Source organism: Poecilia mexicana, unplaced genomic scaffold (genome assembly GCF_051168715.1).
Source record: "Poecilia mexicana isolate PSO_F unplaced genomic scaffold, ASM5116871v1 scaffold_18, whole genome shotgun sequence".
Lineage (NCBI taxonomy): Eukaryota > Metazoa > Chordata > Actinopteri > Cyprinodontiformes > Poeciliidae > Poecilia > Poecilia mexicana.
The window spans coordinates 22,369,155-22,386,410 of NW_028263387.1; the positions used below are offsets into that span (position 1 = coordinate 22,369,155).

Sequence of the window (17,256 nt, forward strand, 5' to 3'; positions counted from 1 at the left end):
ATATTATGTATTTTTTAATGGAGAAAGAGTTCAATATAAAGTCACTTTTTGTTGGCTGTCTGAAAATATTTTAGAAAATTTATGACCGAATATGAATTTTAAATGCATTTTTAAAAATGTGTCATAATATCAGCAAATGGCAGAATGTATTTAAATGCCAACATCTTTAAAGAGTAATTTAAGGAGTCGGCACTTTCATTCGAAGAGCAGAGACCCATCTGCTGGGTGGGGCCTGGAACCCGTTGATAACTATCTATTATCCTACTTTACGTTTGTGCAGAACAATTTTTCGATCCTCACTTCTCAGACAGAAGTAGGGAGGATGCTCTGCTCCGATATTTCCTCCTGACCTCCTTGTTGCTGCTTGATCACGACTTCATCTTCATCTTCCACTGCACCAGTCCCTCTGTTTTTGCCTCTTTTATCAACATCATTGTGAATATTTGGCTGACACAAAGTGGTGTGATATTTTACCAAGGAAAACCAATAAAGTTGTTTATCAAGAGACAGATTATTTATATACTTATTCGTCACCAAGTGAACAAGGTGTGAATTGCAATCTGTGAAAAATAAAGATGGCATTCAGATTTGAAGAGATGGGAAATATTCGGTTAACACAATTATGGCATCTACAGCTTCTTTCTTTGTCTTCTCTGCATCTAAATACGATGAGAACAATCAGACCCATTAGACAGAAAAATACAAAAAGTAGCTTCTAAGTACGGGCATACGTCACTGCAATGTGTGACAAAACTACTTGACTCACATTGTTGTAAAAAATATACAATAATGCACACACAAACTCACACCTAAGGAGAATTTAGAAAGTCATGTTTTTGGACTGTGGGAGGAAGCCGGAGAAAACTAACACCAGGAATTGAACCCAGAAGCTTCTTTTACACCCAAAATTGTTATTTTATTATTGTTATTATTAGTATTAGTATTTTAACTGTTATTGTTTCACCATACACTAAAAAAGAGAAGAAGTAAATTTCAAGGTCAAATGCAAACAGCTGTAGTTACCTCCATAAAATTAGGGTAAAACATTTTTTCCCTTTCATGATTGCATGGCATTGTCATTGGTAATTATATGGTTAAAAATGTTGCTGGATTAAGTGTCTTACTGTAAATGTTACCCTGCAACCTTGGATGGCTGAGGGTAATGTAGATTATGATCTTCCCTCAACATGTGACGCTGTGGTATGAGAAAAACGAGGCTCACACGTTGAGCTTCCTTCACATTCAACCAGAAGATTTATTGTTCTTCTGTGCAATAAACACACTTCATATACTTCTACTAGCTTCATTACAAAAAATGGCTGTAATATACTTTTAAACCAAACAATTATTCTTTTAACATGCTCCATTTAGCATTATGAATTCTATCAACTGACAAAATTAATTCACAAATATATTTACTTATCTAAAACATAATAATTTTGTAGTTAGTGCTTTAAATCCAATACCTTGTCCTCTTTTCTGAGACCTTTCATATTTAACTATCAAAATTAAAATATGTAAAATGGCTTTTAACTGTTTTAATAGCTTTTACCATTTTTAATCAGCACAGATAAAATATATTTTAACATTTAAGCATCTTAGCTTGTAACAATGTCAATTGTTTCAATAGAACAGTAATATTTTACATCTCACATAAACAAACTCTATTTTTAATAAAAAACTGAAAAAGGCGCAATTCTCCTTTAAAACTGTGCCTCGGAACTGAGCTTTACATATTTTCTAAAGATATAGTTTATCTGGTTTTTCAACAAACCCATAAAGAAGCATCAAATAAAATAAAATGAAGAAACCAAAATCCTGTCCTTTGGGTGAGAACTCTCTCAAAAAGTGCCACACAAGTTCAAATGAAGTCCGCAGTTCTTCAGCTAGCTCCTCAACTAGCTCTCACACGCGTAGAAGTCCGCTAGCATTAGCTCCAATTAGCCTTAAGAACAAGTCCCGTTTTCGTACACAATAACAATTACAAAACGAACTTCGCGACTTATTAGTTGAGATTCGATTCAAGAACCTTTTTAATTATTCCAAGAAAACTAATATATGTATAAAAACATATTTCTACTGACCTGCAGTATGAGAAAGACGAGACACACACGTTGAGCCTCCTTCACATTCAACCGGAAGCAACTTAGCAGCTAGCTATCCCCCCAGCTCTGGCGCAATGAGGCGTTCAAGTGCCATGTCGGAAATCCTAACGTTGAACGAATGGGCCTGTTGGAGTTCATTCATTTCTGTCTCTGTGCTCCACCAGGTCCGTTAACCAGTTTCAGAACCCGACCAACCCGAAGATTGTAGCCAGTTTAGGTTTTTATTCTTCTCTGCAATCTGTTTCCTCCCTAAAGGGTATTCTAATCAGTTTCAGTCTAATCAGTTTCAGTCTGTTTACATATGACTGCCAGCAGTCACACATAAACATGGTTATGTAATCTGCAGCGTGTCCGTGTAAGCAGTTAAAAGATGCTAAAAGAGAAAGAGGAAGACAGAATCCACAACAGGCTTTCAGACAATAGTACCATAGAAATCATAGAAATTACAACAGCTACCCCTACTGGATAACAATGATAATGTAATATAACTAATGGAGAAAATGCTTTTACTAAAGTGTAAATTCAGCCTGTTGACTCTGTTGCAGTGGAAAACTTGTCTTTTGAGAGTTGGGTCTGGACACTGGTAGTGGGTGGAAATATTGCCTGTGTTCAATTAATTTCAATTCAATTCAAAAATACTTTATTAATCACAAAGGGAAATTAAATGTTGTTGTAGCTCATTAATTTAAATTCTTCAAAGAGTTATTGTATGTTGTGATGTTTGTTGGCAGGAACGGTCTTTTGTAGCAGTCTGTCTCACAGCAAATCTGAAGAAGCCTCTGACTGAAGATACAGTCTCATGAAGTGGTTGGTCAGGATTGTCCATAATTTTCCTGATTTTAAGAATAATCATTCTCTGCATAATGATCTCCAGAGCAGAACCAGAACAGAACCAGCCTTTTTCATCAGGCAATTCTGGTTCTGATTCTGCTGCCCCAACAGATGACGACAGCAGAGACGGCGCTCTCAACCACCAACTTATAGAAGATCTACAGCATGTTGGTGCATATCTTGAAGGATTCCTCAAGAAGTCCAGTCTGCTCTGTTTTGTGATTTTACTTGTGAAAAGTACTGTACAAATAAAAATGTACTTGCTTTTTACTATACTGATTGTGTGACACAGCGATCAGGTGTCACTGGGTTTAACCACACGTTTAACAACATTCCACCATCTGTCTGTCAATACACATTAAAATGATGGGAAACAGAGGCGGGGAGGAGGAGTACAAATGTTTCCTCGTCTTTCTTATCTCCAGCATTTGCGGGGAGACGTCAACTCCTTCACCATGTTGCTCTCCTTGTTGCTGCTGCTGCTGCTGGTCAGCGGTTCACAAGCTTCTCATTTTCTGGGTACCATGATGACCTACTACCCAGAGGAAACCTTTGCAGACGGCTCAGTCTCAGTAAGACATGATTCTATGTCAAATATTTTATTTGGCTTTTAGTATTTGATTGTACTTAAAATCTCTTTGCTTTAAATCTGCAGGTGATCCTTCGATACAAGCTGAATTTTGCCTCATGTTTAGATTTTGATACATGGGAATGTAATGGAAACTGTGGAACACAAAACCCGACACTCAGTTTGTCTGTGGTTGAGGAAGTAACTGGTGAATGGTGTCAGAGAGAAGGAGCGATAACTCGTCTGCTCCCAAATAACACCGGATTTGAGACTTTGTGAGTCCAACACTTTAAAAATGAGAAGTAACCAAATCTAAAAACCTATTTTCACAACTTTATTCAGTCGATAAAAAAACACTTCCTCTCAATAATAAAATAAATATTTACAAATATATACAAATATGATCATTATATACAATATGATGTAGCTTTTTTCCAGGTTTTGTTGGACTCTGTGGATCTGAATTAGCACCTGATATGTCTGAAACCTGATCAATAATGTCCACTGCAGGTTGGCTGGTGGAAACTGGATCAATAGCATACAAAACGGGATTGTATCCTGGAGAGCCGTGACTGACGTTGAAGTGAGGAACCGGTCCGACATCGGAAAACCCAACACATCCCCACAGACCACCATCCTCCCTGCTCTGAGGTACGACGTGACGGATGGATGCTTCACTAAACCCAGGAAATATGGATGTTTGTACATGAATGATACAGGCATTTCTCAAAAGACAGACAATGCACAAAGGATTTGATTTTGGGGAAACGTGCTTTTTCTAATTTTTATTACATTTGGGAAAACTTTGCACTATTCCTAATTACCAATGGAAAAGCCCTAATTGGGATTGAAATGTTTTTTAGTTTTTTTTTCATTTCTAACAATTTAATTTGCATGACTTCACTGGTATTTTTCAAAGATTATCTTTCACAATTAGCACCATGGGTCTTGGTTGGGGGTCTTTACCATCACCCTCATCCTCCACAGATCCTCTGGTTTAAACTCTGAAAAACTGTTTCTGCAGCTTTATAGTAAAATCATTTTTAATCAATCGTGCAGATCAGTCGGCAATTTTAAGTGTCTGGGCTACATGACAAATACTCTACCAACTGAGCCATAAATTTAGGTTTGTGATGTTAATATGGATGCTTTTTCTCTCCCAGAATTCCTTCAAACTGTGCAAAAAACATAGATTTATTGGCCTTTGACCCCGATGGAGACGAAGTGAGATGCAGATATGGAAACACATCAGATTCAGAATGCGACCCGTGTACACCGCCGTCTGTCCTCAGCGTCTCATCTGTAAGTAACAAGGTCACATTTGTAGCTGGAATGAATTTAATAATCTTTTGATAACTTTACACATTTATGATCATCCTGTTTTAAACGTCTTTGGGGTTTAAAGTAAATATTTCATCAAACTTTCTCAGGGTTATTAAGTCATTCCCTCTTGGAAGCATTATCAGGCAATCTTTAGTTGTTGATAAACATAAAAAATTAGTGAAGTTCTTCTTTATCCTACAACAATGAAGATATATCTAAAAACAGCAACAACAAAACAATGAAAACTTAAAAAAAAATCACTTGAGAAGTCATCCAGCCCCAGATGTTTAATAAATACTAAATAAAACATCCTGATTTCTGCACAAACTGGATTTTCATGATGCTCCCAGCTCATTAGTTGTAGAGTTTTAAAAGTTACCAATTTCACTGCTTCCATTTGATAAATGAATAAAAACCTCTGTGTGTATAGAATGTCCTGGTATTAAATCAGAGTTTTACAAATGTAGACAACATAGGTGTGAGTGGAGAACTGTTTAATTATGACACGTTGAAATAACAACCATAAAATATGAAGGTTTTTCTCATGTGTTTGTCTCCTTTCTGTCTCGTTGTAGAACTGTTCTCTGTCATTCAGCCCCACCTACAGCAACTCTGAGCTTCCATACGCCGTCCAGTTGGTGATCGAGGATTTTCCCACCCAGGACATAAATTTGATTCAAACTGACGGATCACAGGAGGTGAAAACTACCAATAATGCCATCAGCAAAATACCTCTACAGTTTGTTTTGAAAGGTACGAGCCCACACTGACGGCGTCTTGTTTTACAGCCATGAAATGCTGATCTGGAGTTTAAAAAGTCCATTTATGATCCTCACTGAGGTTTGGATCCCTTTACAACTTCTGAGATAGACATTTAGAGCAGAGAATTAAATATTCATTTACTGAATAATTCAGGAAATAAAGTTGAGCTGCAAAGAGCTGAACTTGCAGATTGATTTTCTGAAATGACATTTTAATTCCCTGATGGTGAGAAAGAATGTAATTTTTGTCAGACGTTCTTGACACCTCGGCTCAGTCTCTTTCTTTCTTTTGTACCTCCAGTGGGTCCACCGGTGCCGTCCTGTGCAGAAGGCGACTATCTGCCCAGATTTCTGTCTCCAACTCCAGAACACAGAGCTCAGCTCTACGCCCCCGCTGGTCAGACTCTGGTAATCAACATCAGAGCTCAGGCGACTCAGTCTGAGTAAGAGAAATCAAAACACGTTAAATTCTAGTCCACTGATGTACGTTTCAACAGAATAAACCTGGTTATCCTACATAGAAACTCTTATAAATGTATAAATGTAGATGTTTTCTTACTTCAACTTTGCTTTCTTCAGAGTAACATTGTCTTGCTTTAAAAGCAATAAATTGTTGACAAGACATGCAAACTTCTCAACCCAAATATTAAGCCCTTCTTTTGTTTTGCTAAGTTTTATTCTGGCAAAACCAAGATGAAGAACAACAAAGTTTAATTATAAACCAAATGCATCCCAGCAGCTTCTAAATACTCAACCTGCTTTGACTTTTCCTCCAAACCTTCAATCTGTAGTTTATGAAAGTTATAAAACTCGTTAAACTGGATGCCAACTTGACAAGCTTTACCCAAAGACAGGAATTCGGTCTGATCAGTTCTGTTCTCCAGAATAGAAGCATAAAAGTTTACAAAAACACAAGAAAAACATATGACACTACCTCCTGTGCAAAGCATGAGAAAACCCCAGTGAAGGAAATTCATCTGACTCTCCAGATCATTTAGATTAAGAGCTGAAGAGACACCTGACCAATCTGTTTGTGTTTGTTAAAAGCATCACCGGCCTCCTGTACAGCGGGCCTCACAACGCGGTGAAGGCTTCATCGGGATCGGGAAGCTTCTCTCTGACCTGGACGCCGTCTGCCAGTGAGGATGGACAGAGTCACCCCATCTGTTTCGTCGTCCAGGCAAAGTCAGTGTCTTAGGATAAACTTCACATTGTGGTAAAATGTTAATTATTATAAGTGGAAAAAATAACCACTACAATGTAATTAATATTTTGGTTATATTGCATTAGTGGGCAGTGGTTGAGTTTTCAGCTGCAATACTTATTCCTCTAAAGAAACTAAGTAACGCGTTTCAAAATATATAATATTCAGTGTTTTCCTTTATCGTTTATATCCAAACCTCTCAGTTTCTCTGTTTGAGTGACCAACTGACGTGAAGCTGTTTTACTCATTTAAAACAAACAATAAATGATTGTGTCCTCCTAAGCTGTGCTGCTTAGCAACAGTTAGCAGCTAGCACGGTTAGCATCATTCACTGTAAACTGAAGTCTTTGTATTCTTTAGAGCACGGGTTCCTAGCCCTGCCATGCACATTTTTAGACGTGTTTAATTTAAAGCACAGTTGACTCAAATGATTGTGTGACTTTCCAAACCAGCCAGGTGCTGCAGAAGCCGTTTAATGAGTGTCAGTCATTTAAGGTCAGGTGTGTGGGAGCCAGGAGACCCTCAACAGGCAGGAGTACCTGGGTTGGGAACAGCTGCTTTAAAACTGTGTCTACTGTAGATCTTTATCTTGAAACTGAGATTACCAGAAGGTTACATTGGGAATATTTCCAAATGAAGAGCAGAGAATATAGTTTCCTTTCTCTAATCTTTCAGCTTTTGTGCTTCCTCTTACTTGATTATTAAACATATCACTGACACTGAAAGCAGCTGCTTTGTAATGCCATCTACATGGAAGCATGCTGCTGTTGGAGTAAATACCATCTCTGTTAGTTCTGTCGCTGGTCTAAGTTGATCAAGCTGAAAATCTATTAATTTCTCAATGCACCTTCACATATAGCAGAGCAAACATCTTTACATCAAACGATCTTCCAGTTTGTGGATAATATAAGGAAAAATGTACTTAAACTAACATGTTCTTTAATGCCAACCAATGCTTTTAACATGATAGCAGTTTTAATGAAGGGTAATACGTTAAAGCTTAAGTAAACACCTCTTATTAGCATTTATGACAAAATAATTTTGACCTTTGCAACTGGAACAACAAATACAGCAGAAGGAACAATTTTTTTCAGACCCTTCGGTCGATAAACTTTGTTTCTAGAATCACTGTAAGCTTTTACATTTTCCCCAACAATCTAATAATAAAGCTTTTGTTTTAAATTATTTCCACAGTTACTCGAACACTTTGCTGCACTCTGACCTCCGGTGTGTTATCGTGACGGTTGGAAACGGTGAGTAGATTTCTCCGTCATGTTTTAAGTTGAATCAGTGGTTTTCTTCATTCCTGAGCTTTCTGTGGATCTGGCTTTCTTTTCACAGGCCCATCGACGTCTACACCAGTTGTCTATGGAACTACACCAAGCCCCCCTGTACTTAACAACAACGTCTACACCGGTTGTCTATGGAACTACACCAAGCCCCCCCGTAACAAACTTAACAACATCTGCTCCAGGACCAGGTCAGTAGGACATTTGCAGACAGCTATGTTTTACTGCAGCACAGCTGTTATGTGAAATCTTCAGGCTCGGTGCATAAAGTTGATTCTTTCTGTTTCTAGAATATGTTATCGCTCTGAACATGATGATCTCTACCACGCTGTCGATGGAGGATAATTCTGATGCCATCTTAGCTCTGGTTAGTAACCCTGTTGACTACAAATGTTCATGAAGCAGTTCCAGTCAAAGAGGTTGGGCTGATTATCCCGTAAAGTCTTCCTCGTCTTCCTCCTCTGAACCTGTGTGTATCTTTGTGTCTTGACATGAGCAGCTCATGCCAACTGGGAAATAACTTACATTTTTCAGGAGCAGTTTCGATTGAGCTCAATCAGTCATGGTAACAACCTGTCTTTTCTTCTGCAGATTAAAAGCAAACTGATTGAGAAAGGGCTGCCTTCAGACGTAAGTCTTCGCCTCCTGAGCAGCGGCCTGGTGGTCGTCACAACATCGAGCCCCTAGAGGAACATCACGAAGAACTAACTGATCGCTACAGGAAAATATATTCAGAAGACATAAATATATTTTCAGGGGGATGATTTTTATCTTCATGCATTTGTAAAACAATCATTCTGTTTCATTTTTTTTACTTTATTTCATATGTTGAAATAAATGACTAGTGGTTAAAACTGTTAATAAAGTAATGTCATTTTTATTTCTTTATGGTTTGCTTTAAATTTTTGCCCAATAAAGAGGCAGTTGCCTTCTGGATGTAGAATAATGTCAGGTGAGGATCAATTTCCAAAACATTGAGCAATAGCTACAGTTATTGCTCAATAACCACAGTCTGAATGTTGATATTCAGTCAACATTCAGACTGTTGACTGAATATCAACAGTCTTCACGATTTCTCAGTTACAATTTTAAGCATTTGCCGTTCAACCTCCTCACCAAGGTCAGACATTTTAAGCAGATTTAGCCCCCTGTCCTGTATGGAGCAGAAAGCCGTAGAACCTCGAGCCTCAACCCACTGTGAACAAAAAGAGCTGAAAGACGGTGTCTGAGAGCCAAGAGGTAATGTAGTGTTTCACATATCCCTTAGTTTGGGACCAAAGCATGTGTCTGAGGTCAGCAGGGGGCTGATGACACTCACTGAGGGAACTATCTGGGATAGATTTACCTTTGTCTAGTCGTAATGAAGAACAAGTTGAATGAAAAAGTGAAGCACTTAATTTGTCTACACTGCAAACTTCATCTATCAATCCCGCCTCCAACTAATAGTCATCAGATATGGATAGTGACAAGAAAAATGAAATGATTCCTTTTTAGAGTGACCGGACTCAGTCTTGGAGTTACAGTTGCAGTCTTTGGGAGAAATGAACTACTACCTCTCCAAATTAAAAAGTCATCGGGGGATTTAGTCCTGGGGAAGACTTAGGGAAGACATGGCTCTCAGTGGAGGGAAGACTTTCTAGGTCTAACCTAGGGTCTTCTAGGCTTCGTCTTCTAGGTCTTGGGAATACCTAGACGTAGAAGTAGGTCTTTACAAAAATGAGCTAGACCTATAGATGTCAATGGACGAGATGTAGGTCTCCACTAGAAGACCTAGACCGTCTAGAAGGGAACACCTAAGGGGTGTAGGTCCAGTGGAGACCTACACCCCTTGAGGCCCAGGGAAGACCCTAAAGGGTCTAGGGAAGACCTAAGGACCTTCACTAGACCTAGACTCATCACTACAGAAGACCCAAAGGTCAAGACCCTAGACCTAAAGGGTCTATGTCTTCACTAGACCTTAGGTCAAGGGTGCTCAAGTCCAGTCCAGTGCTCAAGTCAAGTCCAGAGCTACCATCGTGCAACTTTCAGATGCATCCCTGCTCCAACACACCTGAATCAAATGAATGGCTGGTTACCTGGTCTGTTCACAGCTGAATGACTGCTGGTGAGGGAATTCAGCCAGTTGATCCCAGCCTGTTGGTATAGAATTTGAAGAACGGTAGATCTCGAGGACTGGACTTGAGCACCCGTACCTTAAATCTTCCCTAGAAGTTTTTCCCTTCTACAATGTCTTCACTAGAAAACCTAGACCTCTTCCACTGAGGTCTAGGTCTTCCCTATGTCTTCCCCAGGGCTACATCCTCAGACCTGAGGTCTAGGAAAGATCTAGACTCTAGCTCGTTTTTGTGCAAAATATAAAAATGAACTTCAAGGTTGCTTCAGGGAGAGGGTTGATTTATTTTTTAGCAGGTGAATGAAAATAATTCACAATGATATAGTATATTTTTAGGGTTTTCTTTTTGAGTACATCTAACAAAGTGTTTCAACACCACTTTCCTACATGGTGTTCCTTTACCATAACACAAAGCTTCAACAAGAGTTTAATGTTTTCCAAATAGTTTTAGTTGGTTTGATGAATCCTGTCATCTGTGATCCCTTCAAACTTTAAATCTATGAAAACTGTGTAAATCATGTAACGTATTCTCTGGTTAAGTATTTGCATAATGACACCATAAAATTTACAACAGCTACCCCTGGTGGACAATAATAATAATGTACTCTAACTACTGGAGAAAAATGCTTTTTTTAAAGTGAATATTAATCCTGTTGATGTTTAGGGTGGAAAATGTCTTTTGATAGTTGGGTCTGGACACCTTTAGTCCGTGCAATTATTGCTTTTGCTGGGCCAGACGCCAAATCAAGCCAAGTTTATTTGTATAGAACATTTCAGCAACATGGCAGATGAAAATGCTTCACATCATAAAAACATAATACAGTCATGAAACAAGCAATACAATTTACATTTCACCAAAATCATTATAATCAAAATCATCAAGCAAATACATATCAACTATATTGATCAATGGCAGAAGGATGAGGCAAAGCTAATACCTGCACCTTGGCTCTGATTGGTTGTTTATAGTTAGAACTGGGAGAACTGGGAGAAGTATTTTCACAGATGATCTGTCTCATACCATATTGTCACAACTTAGTGACAGCTTCAACTCATCCTGGATATGCGGAAGACCCTGACTTAATCGCTGCCCTGGTTTTGTGTTACAGCCCTCAGGTCTTATTGCGTTTAACCACACGTTTAACAGCATTCCACCATCTTTCTCTCAAGTCACAAAGAGATGATGGGAAACAGGAGGAGTATAAATGTTCCCCCTCTCTCTTATCTCCAGCACTTATGAAGAGACGTCGACTCCTTCACCATGTTGCTCTCCTTGTTGCTGCTGCTGCTGGTCAGCGGTTCACAAGCCACTCATTTTCTGGGTACCATGATGACCTACTACCCAGAGGAAACTCGTGCAGACGGCTCAGTCTCAGTAAGACAAGATTCTATGTCAAATATTTTATTTGGCTTTTAGTATTTGATTGTACTTAAAATCTCTTTGCTTTAAATCCGCAGGTGATCCTTCGATACAAGCTGAATTTTGTTTTGTGCTCACATAGTGATACATGGGTATGCAGTGGGAACTGTGGAACACAAACCCAGACGCTCGCTTTGTCTGTGGTTGAGGAAGTAAGCGGTGAATGGTGTCAGAGAGAAGGAGCGATAACTCGTCTGCTCCCCAACAATAATGGATTTCAGACAAAGTGAGTCCTCCACTTTAAAAACATCACTGAGAACTAATCACATCTAAAAATCTATTATCACAATTTTATTCAAATACAATTCCTTTCAATAATATAATATTTACAAATATGATCAGGAATGACAGTATGTAGCTTTTTTCCAGGTTTTGTTGGACTCTGTGGATCTGAATTAGCACCTGATATGTCTGAAACCTGATCAATAATGTCCACTGCAGGTTGGCTGGTGGAAACTGGATCAATAGCATACAAAACGGGATTGTATCCTGGAGAGCCGTGACTGACGTTGAAGTGAGGAACCGGTCCGACATCGGAAAACCCAACACATCCCCACAGACCACCATCCTCCCTGCTCTGAGGTACGACGTGACGGATGGATGCTTCACTAAACCCAGGAAATATGGATGTTTGTACATGAATGATACAGGCATTTCTCAAAAGACAGACAATGCACAAAGGATTTGATTTTGGGGAAACGTGCTTTTTCTAATTTTTATTACATTTGGGAAAACTTTGCACTATTCCTAATTACCAATGGAAAAGCCCTGTTTGGGACTGAATTGTCTTATTATTATTTCCACAATAGTTTTTGCATGACTTCACTATTTTTCAAAGTTTATCTTTGACAATTAGCACCATGGATTTTTCAGGGAGTCACCCTAATTTTTAGGTTCCTCCAAATATAATATGGTGTTTAACTGTTTCTGTAGTTTTATAGTAAAATCATCTTAAATCAATCACATGCAGATCAGTCGGCAACTTGGTGTTAAGTGACTGGAGTCAAACTTTCAGATTACAAAAATCTGAAAGACAAATACTGAGCCACAAATGAGATATTATGGATGTTTTTTCTCTCCCAGAATTCCTTCAAACTGTGCAAAAGACATAGATTTATTGGCCTTTGACCCCGATGGAGACGAAGTGAGATGCAGATATGGAAACACATCAGATTCAGAGTGCAACCCGTGTACACCGCCGTCTGTCCTCAGCGTCTCATCTGTAAGTAGCAAGGTCACATTTGTAGCTGGAATGAATTTAATAATCTTTTGATAACTTTACACATTTATGATCATCCTGTTTTAAACGTCTTTGCGGTTTAAAGTAAATATTTAATCAAACCGTCTCAGGTTTATTAAGTCATTCCCTCTTGGATTTTTAGTTGTTGATAAACATTTTAAAAAATTGTGAAGTTCTTTTATCCTACAACAAAAATGAAGATATATCTAAAAACAGCAACAACAAAACAATGGAGAAAATCACTTAAAATGTTGTCCAGCCCCAGATGTTTAATATATACTAAATATAACATCCTAATTTCTGTGCAAACTGGATTTTCATGATGCTCCCAGCTCATTAGTTGTAGAGTTTTAAAAGTTACCAATTTCACTGCTTCCATTTGATAAATGAATAAAAACCTCTGTGTGTATAGAATGTCCTGGTATAAAATCAGAGTTTTACAAATGTAGACAACATAGGTGTGAGTGGAGAACTGATTAATTATGAAATAACAACCATAAAATATGAAGGTTTTTCTCATGTGTTTGTCTCCTTTCTGTCTCGTTGTAGAACTGTTCTCTGTCATTCAGCCCCACCTACAGCAACTCTGAGCTTCCATACGCCGTCCAGTTGGTGATCGAGGATTTTCCCACCCAGGACATAAATTTGATTCAAACTGACGGATCACAGGAGGTGAAAACTACCAATAATGCCATCAGCAAGATACCTCTACAGTTTGTTTTGAAAGGTAGGAGCCCACACTGACGGCGTCTTGTTTTACAGCCATGAAATGCTGATCTGGAGTTTAAAAAGTCCATTTATGATCCTCACTGAGGTTTGGATCCCTTTACAACTTCTGAGATAGACATTTAGAGCAGAGAATTAAATATTAATTTACTGAATAATGCAGGAAATAAAGTTGAGCTGCAAAGAGCTGAACTTGCAGATTGATTTTCTGAAGTCACATTTTAATTCCCTGATGGTGAGAAAGAATGTAATTTTCTCTAACGTTCTTGACACCTTGGCTCAGTCTCTTTCTTTTGTACCTCCAGTGGGTCCACCGGTGCCGTCCTGTGCAGAAGGCGACTATCTGCCCAGATTTCTGTCTCCAACTCCAGAACACAGAGCTCAGCTCTATGCCCCCGCTGGTCAGACTCTGGTAATCAACATCAGAGCTGAGGCGACTCAGTCTGTGTAAGAGAAATCAAAACACGTTTCAAGAGGTTCACTGATGGGCAAAGTTTGAATTCTAGATGATTGATGAATAAAGTTGTTATCATACGAGTATACTTTCAGACATTTTCCTGCTTAGACTTTGCATGTCTTGTTAATAACCTACTGCTGTTAAAGTAAGATGATGAAGAAAGCAAAGTACTCAACCCAAAAACTAAGCCTTTCTTTTGCCTCCCTAAACGTTATTCTGCCAAAACCAAATGAATGAAACCATAAACAGTAAAGTTTAACTATAAACTAAATGGATCCCAGCAGAAATCTGAAGTTGCTTCTCCAGCCTTGACCTTCATTCCAAACTTCCAGGCTGCAGTTTATGAAAGTTACAACATTTTCTAAACTGGATACCAGCTTGGCAGGTTTTACCAGAGTCAGGAATTCGGTTCTACATGTTCTGTCACTTAACTCCTCAACAGAAGCATGAAGGTCACAAAAGCAAAAGAAATGTATGTGACACTCCTTCCATGCTAAATATGAGAAAACAACAGTTGAGGAAATTCATCTGACTCTCCAGATCATTTAGATTAAGAGCTGAAGAGACACCTGACCGATCTGTTTGTGTTTGTTAAAAGCATCACCGGCCTCCTGTACAGCGGGCCTCACAACGCGGTGAAGGCTTCATCGGGATCGGGAAGCTTCTCTCTGACCTGGACGCCGTCTCCCAGTGAGGACGGACAGAGCCACCCCATCTGTTTCGTCGTCCAGGCAAAGTCAGTGTCTTGTGATGACCAATTATGATTACAATGTGATTAATATTTCAGTTATATTACCGTAGTGATGCCTGATGGACAGGCTTGCATTGGGAATATTTCCAATCCCAGCATGCCCCACTACAGGCGGAGGATGTAAGTAAGGTACAAACTAGAGTTACGTGGTTGTAATTGGTTTAGCCTCGTTGCTATGCTAACATCCTGAATGAACTGCAGGAAACATGGCTTCCTTTAAAGGAACTTAAAACATTTAACTGATACTGAAAGCAGCTAACTTTGTGTCTTATTTACTTAGTAACACCATCCACACTGAAGAGCATTGCTGATAAAGTGAAGCTGTATCATTTGGGTGTGGAGTATTTAACTGGCTGATCAGTGGGTTTCAATGTATCGTCACATTTACCAGATCAATCATCTTTTCAGTCAAAGATCTTCCACCAAGTAGATAATGTAGGTTTTAATTTAATTCAACTCACATGTTGCATAATACCAACCAATACTCCTTACTCCAAACCAGCAATGGTGTGGTTTGGTTTACCAATTGATACCAGTTTTAGTGAAGAAGATCCATACAGTTAGTTAACACTTTGTCATAATTAATATTAGCATTTATGACAAAAAGGTTTTGATCTTTCCAGCTGTAACTGTAGGAATATTTGAGTTTTCTCATATGCTCTCACATATAAACTTACTTTGTTTCTGGAATCACTGTTATACTTTATATATTTGACAACAATCTAGTAATAAAACGTTTGTTTTAAATTACTTCCACAGTTATTTGACTACTTTGTTGCACTCTGACCTTCGGTGTGTTATCGTGACGGTTGGATACGGTGAGTAAATTTCTCTCTTATCATCATGTCTTAAAGTGCATCAGGGTTTTCTCTACTCCTGAGGTTAATGTAAATCTGGCTTTCTGTTTACAGGCCCACCATATATTACGGCTCTGAACCTGAAGATCTCCACCACGCTGTCAATGGAGGATGATTCTGACGCCATCATGGCTCTGGTCAGTAAACCTCTTGACTTCAAATGATAAAGAAGCAGGTTGGGCTGGTTATCCTGTAAAGTCCTCAGTGCCTCAAACAGCCAATCATGTCTTTTCTTCTGCAGATCAAAGACACACTGGTTAACGAAGGGCTGCCTTCGACCATAAGTCTTCGCCTCCTGAGCAGCGGTCAAGTGGTCGTCACAACACCGAGCCCCTAGAGGAGCATCACGAAGGACTAACTGATCGCTGAAGGGAAATATATATATTCAGAAGACATAAATACCTCTTTGGGGGGATGATTTTTATCCAAAACCATCAGTCAACCTTTATAATTTATGTCGTTTATTTCATGTTTAGAAATAAATGATAGTGATCAGTGGTTAAAACTGCTTATGCAGTTTTAATTCTCTATTTCTTTGATGATTCTAACAAGCACTTCACTAAATGCAATGTCAATTACTGGTTTTCACAACTGTTGACTGTATGGTGTGTTTATGTTTTTATGTTTTCTTGATGTAAAGCACATTGAAATGCCTTATTGCTGAAATATGCTTTACAAATAAACCTGATTGATTGATCGATCGATTGAGGTTCTCATCTGAAGAGAAGACCTACTGAACTGTCCAGCCTAATGTCTGGGAGGATTGGCAGCTGAGAAGAAACACTAAAATAAAGCATGTCTTAATTTGCAAAACCCATTAAATTATCTCAACTTCATTCTAAAGTTTACAGAAGGAGAAATATTTCCTGGTTCTGATCTTGGGAAAAACCGGTGTGTCAAGTCAGTTACTGTAACTTGCATGAGAGTCACTAGGTTGGAATGTGAAACATTTCTGGACTCGTTTGGTTTTATGGAACCCAACCGAAAAACAGGTGAACTCACAGCAGGTTGAGATGTTGGCAAACACAAAGCTTCTGTCCTGAGAGCGAAAAGAAATCAGTTTGAAGAAAAGAAAAGCTGACTGAAGAAGTCCGACAAAATATTGTGCAAAGAGAGACGCAATGCAAAAAAATATCCAGAATTAAAGGTCTGAGTCCAAACAATGTGAGTTCAAGAGACAAAGAGAAAACAAGCAAGTTCAGGGTTTGTAGATGACATTCACAAATAAAGTTTGATTTGCAAACAGGAGTAATATATTCACAATATACACAATATAATTATTGTCCTCTGTGACAGCAATGCGATTCTGAATATTACTGATTGTATCTCAGCAATACAATCTTTCCTGCAGCTTCCTACAGTCATTAGCCTGTGTGCTAAAAAGCATCAGAGTAAAAGTTACACCAACAGCTGCACTTAGTGGACAGTCATGAAAATACAAGTAATTCATGCAGATATAAATGAGGCTGCAGCCAAACTACTGCAGCCATCATGTGAAGGTTTTCACAAAATTAGATTTCAATAATCCAGGATGAGAGAGGAAAGCCAAGGCTGACTCAGATAAGTCAGAGAATCTCATTTAACTGGTTTCACAAACGCAAAGTCAGTCTG

At 38.6% G+C, this 17,256-nt stretch overlaps 1 protein-coding gene and 1 pseudogene across 2 annotated transcripts; both read left to right on the forward strand.

Annotated features, from left to right (window-relative positions):
• Positions 1–3,349: 3,349 nt before the first annotated feature.
• Positions 3,350–8,946, forward strand: LOC106919245 (uncharacterized). Its single transcript, XM_088015268.1, has 12 exons — positions 3,350–3,508; positions 3,592–3,779; positions 4,015–4,155; positions 4,668–4,806; positions 5,403–5,580; positions 5,890–6,031; positions 6,636–6,773; positions 7,987–8,045; positions 8,134–8,153; positions 8,209–8,272; positions 8,372–8,448; positions 8,673–8,946. The coding sequence occupies exons 1-12, from the start codon at positions 3,392–3,394 to the stop codon at positions 8,766–8,768; spliced, it is 1,359 nt and encodes a 452-aa protein (XP_087871394.1). The 5' UTR covers positions 3,350–3,391; the 3' UTR covers positions 8,769–8,946.
• A 2,442-nt stretch (positions 8,947–11,388) lies between these two features.
• On the forward strand, positions 11,389–16,395 carry LOC106919247 (uncharacterized; annotated as a pseudogene). The gene is made up of 9 exons (XR_015766008.1): positions 11,389–11,569; positions 11,653–11,840; positions 12,056–12,196; positions 12,698–12,836; positions 13,404–13,581; positions 13,886–14,027; positions 14,636–14,773; positions 15,548–15,782; positions 15,887–16,395. The product of XR_015766008.1 is annotated as an uncharacterized LOC106919247 (transcript).
• The last annotated feature ends 861 nt before the right edge of the window (positions 16,396–17,256 follow it).